Consider the following 7,637-nt stretch of genomic DNA (forward strand, 5'->3'; position numbering starts at 1 on the left):
TCAAGTGGGCCTCCCTTCAGAAGCGGTGGCTTGAGAGGCCTGCCTCCCTGGGAGTGATGATGGTCTTGACTGTTTGCTCAGGCCTGTGGGTGTTTGTTCAGTGCTGGGGAGGGGTGGGGTGGTGAGGAGCAGAAAGGCCGTTGCTCTTAAGAGAGGCCCTGTGATGGGTGCCAGCCCAGAAGAGTGCTCCTGAGGGCAGGAGCCAGACCTCCTGGGAATGACATGCCAGGCAAGCCATTCTGCTAAAACGGGTAACGCGCCATGGGGGCAGCAGAGGTGACCGTCTGCAGGGGCCAGTCCTGCTGGCCCAGGGCGCTTGTGTGTCCACTCTGGCAGCCTGAGAGTGACTTTGTCCATCCTCTACCTGGTGGGTTCCTCTGGGCTGGTTGGCCTCAGACCCCGCCCCCCAGCAGAGGAACAGCTGGTGTCAGGAGTGGAAAGCTGGCTGATGGGTGGGTTCAGGGGTCCTGCCTCCTCTCTGCCCCCGTCAGCCTTTCCCAGGGACCAGCTGGGTGAGCTCGTAGGTCGGTCTCGCTCCCAGGGAACCAGAACCAGGGCTGGTCCCAGCGAGCCCCGGGGGTCCTCCTGCCTCTCCTGCTTGGCTCCTCTCCCCTGGGTCATCATCTGCCCTGGGCCAGGGCTGGCTCCAGGGCCAAGACTGGGAGAACCAGGGTAGGCAGGAGTCTAGGACGGACAGAGCCAACAGGACCAGCCAAACCAGACCACTGGGGTTGAGTGCAGCCGGGTGAGGACTGAAAGAAAGCAGGTACAGGTGTTCATCCGTTTATTCACTGGCTTGAGGAGGTACAAACGACATCTCTGGTGTACACAGTGGGGGGCCACAGCCTGAAGGCGATTCCATGCCCCATAGCAGCAGGGCTTGGGGCAGGGGCCTGGGAAGTGCCTGGACCTCAGCAAGTGGACTGAAGGGGAAGGGCACCATCCGTCCATCTATCCGTCCATTCATCCCCCTGGGGCCTCCGGTGTGCCGGGCCCCAGGCGGGCACTTACAGCCATAGCCTCCCTCACTCTCACCAGGCCCCAGTTTGGTGGGTGCTATCATCATTTTAACCACAGAACAACTGAGGCTTGGAGATGTGAACAAGCAGCTCAAGGCCAGCCTGAGTGACAGGACCCAGAAAACTTGGCGGGGGCCGGGGAGGGGGGCTGGAATAGAAAGGAAAGAGGCCTTTCAGTTTCTTTTCACCTTTCTCAGAGGGTTAGAATCCTGAAGAAACACATTTCATCACCACAAATCACCTGCTACAAAGGGAGGAGGGGAAGCAGCTGTCCGACCGCCCCTCGGGAACGCCGTCCACACCTGGGCACCCGCCATAGGGACACCCACGCCCTCCTTACGTGATGGTGCCAGACCCGGTCCAGTTTCCGGGTCAGAGCTCTGGCACCAGCTTCTCAGCCGGACTCCAGATGGATGGATGGCGCAGGAGCCCAGGGAGGGCTGTCCACAGAGGGCCGTAACCTGCTCAGGCAGCCGCTACAGGGATGCGCAGGCTGCTTCCAGACTTGAGATGCCACCAAGAGCTGCAAGGATGAGCTTGGGCACCGCCCGCCCCGCGAGGCTCTCGTTTCTGCTGGGGCCCCACGGCCCGGACACAGGTGGGGAAGGGGTCTGGGCCAGACACACGTGCGGTGCTGGGCGCCCCTCTGCCCTCCTCTTTGCTTTCCACCCCAGTCCAGCTCCCACACACAGGGCTGCACCCCTTGCCTGTGGCATTTATGGCTTCTCACATCTAGTTCCAATGTTCTCCTTCTAAGCTTTCCTGACCTGAAGCTGTTATAATTACTTTACATGCTAAAATCCTCTTAAACTTATTAACCCACCTTCCCAGTTTCCCCTTTCTCTCCCAGCTGAGGGGAGAAGCAACTGCATGGTGGGGCGGGGTGCAGTGGAGGGGGGCAGGAAGCCCAGCCCGCCTTGGGCAGCCGCTTCATCTCTCTGTCTCAGTCTCCCCGTCTGTGGAAGGGGCAGGTGACGGCTCCTACGTGTAGGGCTCTGCTGGAGTGCTCAGAGCACGTCTGCAAGGAAACTGGCAGCTGTTAGTTACTAACCTTCTGGACAGTCAGTCCTGGCAAGTTTACCTGTTTGATTTCCAAGGGCCCTGCTGGTGCTTCTGCCTTTGCAGAGCCACACACTTGCCACCAGGGGGCCGGGCCTGGGCAGGAGTGGAACACCTTCCCACCGCTCTGTGCTGAGTTTCACCCCCAGCCAGGCCAGGCAGAACCGTCTGCGGGGGTGGTGTGGGCAGACTGGTCCCCCGCGCTGGGGCATTGGCATGGGCCCAGGTCAGCGTGGACAGATGGATGCAGGAGGCAGAAGTAAGACACTCCCCCTGGCCCCCAACACAGCACTCTCAGCTGCCACTCAGCACTCTCAGATCCCGGCTCCCAGTGGCCCCAGAGTCCACATGGGGCCAGGCAGGGCTCCACTACATCCTCTCTGGGACCGGGCGGGGAAGGGAGGGCCAGGTCTAGCCAAGGAGCCACTAGACCCAGGAAAAAGCGTTTGCACAAGCGATCGGTGACCCAGCTTCCCAGGCCTCATGCTGAGTCAGCAGAGGGGTCTGCCCACGGCTGCCCCGGCTTTAGCCTGCACGTGCAATGGGGTTTTGGTCCCCTCCCTGAGGTGGCCCACTCCTAGGGGGCTTTGGGAAGAGGAGCTAGGGGTGGGGTGGTCAGGCTTCCTCCCAGCCTCCTCTAGGGAGGGGCTCACACAGACTGGGCGAGGCACTTGGTCGCTCCCTGGGCTGAGTACTCCACCTGCCGCTCCTTTGGGCGCGGTCCTTCTCCTTGGTGGCCCTCTGCGAAGTCCGACCCAGACCTAGCTAAAGACTTCCTGCGCTGGCTTCCCCAGAGCATCCAGGTCCCTGATGTCTGGGGGTCTCAGAGGGAAGCTCTCAGGAAAGAATTTCCAGCACAGGTCCCTTTAGCGGCCAAGGGCTTCTGAGTTCCAGGGACAACCCCCACGGGTTGTGGGGTGTGGGCTGGGACGACTGGAAGGCGCTCTTACGGCCCTCGGCTCCTCTGTGGACAGACCCCAGCTTCCGCAACCTGGAGGGGTGGAGCTCACCTGGAGTGGGTACCCTTTAAATGATAAGCTTTCTTGGGTCCCTGGGCTTTCCTGGTGGCTCAAAAGGTAAAGAGTCTGCCTGCAATGCGGGAGACCCAGGTTTCATCCCTGGGTCAGAAAGATCCCCTGGAGAAGGACATGGCAACCTACTCCAGTATTCTTGGTCTGGAGAATCCCAAGGACAGAGGAGCCTGGGGGGCTACAGTCTGTGGGGTCGTAAAGAGTCGGACACGACTGAGCGACTCTCTGTCTTTCTGCGTCCCTGGGGGTCTCGAGGCCCAGCGCGACTTGGGGGCAGCTGAGAGTCGCTCCTAGGGATGAGGCAGGAGCGCTCCAGCAGGTGCAGAGCTCCCGCCCTCCCCGCGGGCAGGGTCAGAGTCGAGGGGCCGCGAAACCCCCGGGCCGGGACCCTGTTGCAATCGCCCGCGGCCGGGGCGAGGGAACACCCGCTGCGCGCAGAGGGAGCACGACCCCCGACCCTTCTGCTGCGATCCCGCCTCCCGTCCTCGGCCTCCCCAGCCTCCCGAAAGCCGCCCTCCCCTCCTCTCCGGCCGGCCCAGCTCGCCCTCGCCCGGTGCAGCCCCGAGCGTCCCGAGAGGGCGTCTCTCCCGCCCGCGCTCCCGCCCCCGCGTGTCCGATGGGCTTGGATGAATCCTTTCGGGCACCCGGCAAGAGTTCACTCCGTAAAAGGGCGCCCTCCGCCAGGGTTGCTTAGGGATGGAGGCCAGGCTTCGGGTGGCTGCGGCTCAGAACCCTTCCCTCCTGGCCCCAAAATAGCCCGGGGATCAGCTCTCAAGCTCCACCCAAATATAGCCTGATCTGTCCCGACCCACGTTCTGCGCAGGGGCCCTCGGGGGCCTCTTCAGGCCGAGCTAGTCCCTCCTCTGCCAGGGCTGCCTGGAACGAGGGCACAGCCCAGGGGCTCAGGCCTGCCTCCCTCTGCCTTCCAGCCCTCTCCGCCCCAGGCAGCCCTCCTGGAGCCCGGGAGAGCCTGCTTCCTGGAACCGGGCCCCACCCCCGGGTCCCGATCGCCCCTCCCCCTCCAGCACACTTATAAGGCAGAGGGGCCAAAGGGCCCTTTCAAATCAGTGTTCCTGGGCCAACACTGTGCCCACGTCCCAGTCCTTGGATGAGGAGAGGCTTATCTGCCTCGTCAAAGTCAGAAGCCTTGGGAGGTGTAGTCCCACATCAGCCTTTAGGAAACCAGATCACAAACGGGAAGCAGACCTCAGGGTGACTGGGGGGGGTCAAGAGTCCTCTAGCAGACAGTCCTGGGTGTGGCTGGGGGGTCGGGGAGGGCAGAGGGTGGGTGAGGGGTGCCGGGGGAGAGGGTGGGGCTATGCTGCTGCTCAGCGCTTTGCCCTCCCTGACTTTAGAGCAGACACCAGAGTGTGGCCAGGAGTATAAGGGCCAGGGCCAGGGCCGCAGGAGTGGCAAGGCCGGCGCTGTTACAGAGGTCATACTGGCAGCAGGAGGTAGTGGATGCGTGCTTGGAGTAGCCGTCGTACACAGTCTCGAAGCAGCTGGGCACACAGGACTTGCTCACCTTCATCCTGGTCGGGGTGTAGTCTGCAGAGGGGGCAGGCCAGGACCCTGAGAGGGCCAACCCGAGCATACAGGGCCATGAGGCCAGGTTCCCCTCCGCCCAGGGCTCCCAGAAAGGATCCTGGAGCAGGTGGGAGCTTCCCTCCTCAGCCTCCCCCACTCCACCCCCTGGCCCTCCCCAGTGCTCCCCAGAGAGGGCTGGGGGAGCCTCCCAGGAACTCACACGTGCGCGTCGTCATGCAGTAGGAGACCATGGCCGGGCAGCGCATGGGGTTGAAGCAGTTCTCCCCATTGTAGGCGCACACATGGCAGTCCAGAGCCTGGGCTGGGGCCGGGGAGGGCCGCAGGGAGAGGGGGTCAGAGAACAGGGAGAGGCCCCTCATCCAGCCCACCAGCCCCCAGGTCCCATCACCTTCCCCAGGAAGAGCTGGAAGAAGAGGTGGTCACTGGGATTTCTGCCACCATCCCCCCAACTCAGCCTAGATGACTCCTAAGGTGGGTCTGTCCATCCCTCTGTTCTCTGTCCATCTTACCCACAGGGAGGCCCACCAGGGCCACCAGGAACAGGGCGAGCAGGGGCGTCATGGCCGGGGGCCGAAGGCAGAGTGGTAGCAGGGGTGTGGAGAGCAGTTGGTCCTTGATTCAACTCAGGCCAGGGCTGGGGCAGGGCACAGAGCAGGTGGGACAACCCCCTGCCCTCCTGGAGCTCCTGGTCAACTGGAGGCGCTGTATTCCTGCACAGAAGGGAACGAGGACGGGAGGTCATAGCAGGGCCTGAGGGACCCACGGGGGCTTGGGCAGAGGGGCCACCCAGCTCAGCCTGGAAGGCTTCCTGGAGGAGGAGACACGAATGAGATGAGAAGGAAGCAGGGGGACACTCCAACGAGAAATACCAGTGCCTGCAAAAGGCCAAGACCTGTGCACACCAGAGGAGGCAGTGCCACAGCTAGGGTGGGGTGCCAAGCGAAGGCTGGAGGGGAAAGCTTGAATGCTAGGCCAGAACCCACACCCTCCCTGGGCATGGTTGATGCAGGGGCCCTGGGGAACTTGGCACCCAGACCTCTCCCACCCAGGACCCTGAGTACAAGGGAGCCCTTGGGCCCTGGGCAGTGGGTCTATCCTCACTACTCCCCTCCCCTTTGCCCCTGGTGTGTCCTTGCATGGACCTCCAATTTCAGGGCCCAGCCTGGGGCCCCTCTCTAGGGAGACTTCCGGAGCCCTTAGCCCCTGCGGTGCTCGTGGCACTGGTGGGCTGCAGCTCTGTCCACCTGCAGGGGACACACTTTGAAAGGACTGCAGGGGAGCCAGGGCAGGACAAGAACTTCCCAGCCGGATCTGCTGTTTGGAGCGGATATGCCCCCTCTCCAGATAGGCTCTGGGCGAATCCAACTACGACTTCCCTCCCTGCGCGGGGACAGTCCAGCCCCGCCTCTGCGCCAAGGGGGGCTAAATCAGGCTCTCCCCTTCCAGAGAACAACAAACCCGTCTTCCATGACGCATTTTCCGGGCGTGCCCCTCCGGGTATCGAAGGTCTGAGTAAGACCCGGCCTGCAGCGCCAGCTCTTCCCCACCCCCTCCCGGGGAGCCCCGCCCCCGAGACTGCGGTCCCAAGTTGGGGGATGACCTCAACCATAACCTTCATTCACCACGCCGAGGCCCCGCTGCGCCTGGGACTCACCTGCGGCCGCACTCCAGCCCCTGCAACTCGGGTCTGACAGCGCGGCCGTCCCACCGTCCCTCCGTGCGCCCCGCAGTAAGCACGCCGCGTCGCCGCCCCCGCGGCAGAGCCGCCCGTCGCCGGTGACCTCACTGCAGGCCCCGCCCCGCCCCGCCCGCGGGCTCGTCCCTCCTGCGGGGCTGGGACCCCCGGCAACAGTCCTGGGTGCCCAGGCGTTTAGGCCCCGCGGGGACACCCACGCGACGCTCAGACGCACGCGCACCGCGGGACGCGTCTGGCCCTGCCTCGTCTCTCTGCTTCCAGCAGCCGCAGCCGCGCCCTCACCCCGTGTTACAAAGTCAGTCCCGCACCCCAGCAGCCTGCTGCGCCCCCTCCTTCCTTCCACTCAGTTTAACAGGGAGGGGTGCGGGTGGAGTGGAGCCGACTTCTGGACCGGGCTTCTGGATCCCCAACCTGGCCCTCTACCTGCGGTGTGACCTCCGCAAGCCACCCAGTATCTCTGGGCCTCCTCCCCACACCCGGTCCCACCCATCAAGGGTTAAAGCAAGTCTTGAAAGGGGTCCACTGTTTCATAACTCCCTTAAACATTAATAAGTTTAAGCAAAATTTAAGATTTTCATGGACCCTGAATTTTTTTTTCTAATGTGAGACACGAATACATTTCCTTTGACCCTAAATTTTATTTTTCTTTCAAAGCTGAGCCATTTTGGGGGCCCTAGGCGCTGAGCCTCCAAAGTGAGGTGGGCACTCTCTCTGGATAGACTGGGATGGTTGCCAAATAGTCACTGAGATGCCACAGGTGCCAGGTGTTGGGGATAAAACTGACAAACATTCCCAAATATTCTTGACATCATGAAGCTGACAATCTAATGAGGCATAAAATAAACACAAGGGTGTGGAACGCTGTGTGTGTTGTGGCCTTCATCCTCAGATAATGATGAATTAGGGGTGTTGCCAAAACTCAGCCTCTGTTCACTGCTGCCAAATAGAAATGCAGAGACAGAGTTTTGGGTGAAGTAGAAAAGAGGAGCTTTTATTGCTTTGCCAGGCAAAGGGGGCCACAGTGGGCTAGTGCCTGCAAGACTGTCTGGCCCACCCCGGAGGGAGTGGCGAGGAGTTTATAGTGTTCAAGGAGCATGATCAACTCGTGGACGAGTCTTGGATTGGCTGGTGTCAAGGTGGAGTTTCAAGCATCATCAACCTTCTAGTTTCAGCCAGTCTAGGGTCTATGTCCTTGCGGTCAGCAGTTTTCATCTAGGCGGGGGTGGGGGGTGTCTGCTTCCTGTAAAACAAGTTAGGAATGTGTGTCAGGCTTTCATGTAGATC

The 7,637-nt window shown here is 61.9% G+C and overlaps 1 protein-coding gene across 2 annotated transcripts; it reads right to left on the reverse strand.

Annotated features, from left to right (window-relative positions):
* Positions 1–767: 767 nt before the first annotated feature.
* On the reverse strand, positions 768–6,542 carry LYNX1 (Ly6/neurotoxin 1). Of its 2 annotated transcripts, none has more exons than XM_055432439.2 (4): positions 6,312–6,542; positions 5,167–5,367; positions 4,857–4,958; positions 768–4,657 (listed from the first exon to the last, which is right to left on the reverse strand). In XM_055432439.2, exons 2-4 carry the CDS (start codon positions 5,216–5,218, stop codon positions 4,461–4,463), a joined length of 351 nt encoding a protein of 116 aa, XP_055288414.1. In that variant the 5' UTR covers positions 5,219–5,367; positions 6,312–6,542; the 3' UTR covers positions 768–4,460. The 2 variants fall into 2 exon arrangements, with proteins under 2 accessions (XP_055288414.1, XP_055288415.1); XM_055432440.2 differs by lacking the exon at positions 6,312–6,542 and adding an exon at positions 6,116–6,213.
* Positions 6,543–7,637: the final 1,095 nt, after the last annotated feature.

This window comes from Moschus berezovskii, chromosome 16, assembly GCF_049115385.1.
Source record: "Moschus berezovskii isolate FMDL1 chromosome 16, NW_MosBer_1.0, whole genome shotgun sequence".
NCBI classification, from domain to species: domain Eukaryota; kingdom Metazoa; phylum Chordata; class Mammalia; order Artiodactyla; family Moschidae; genus Moschus; species Moschus berezovskii.

Bases quoted from the DNA above. Each gene is read 5' to 3' on its own strand.
- LYNX1 (XM_055432439.2), bottom strand. From the start codon at position 5,218: ATGACGCCCCTGCTCGCCCTGTTCCTGGTGGCCCTGGTGGGCCTCCCT. The intron at 4,959-5,166 runs GTAAGATGGACA...CCCCGGCCCCAG, and splicing joins CCTGGTGGGCCTCCCTGTGG to CCCAGGCTCTGGACTGCCAT. The intron at 4,658-4,856 runs GTGAGTTCCTGG...CCCCCTCTGCAG, and splicing joins CTGCATGACGACGCGCACGT to ACTACACCCCGACCAGGATG.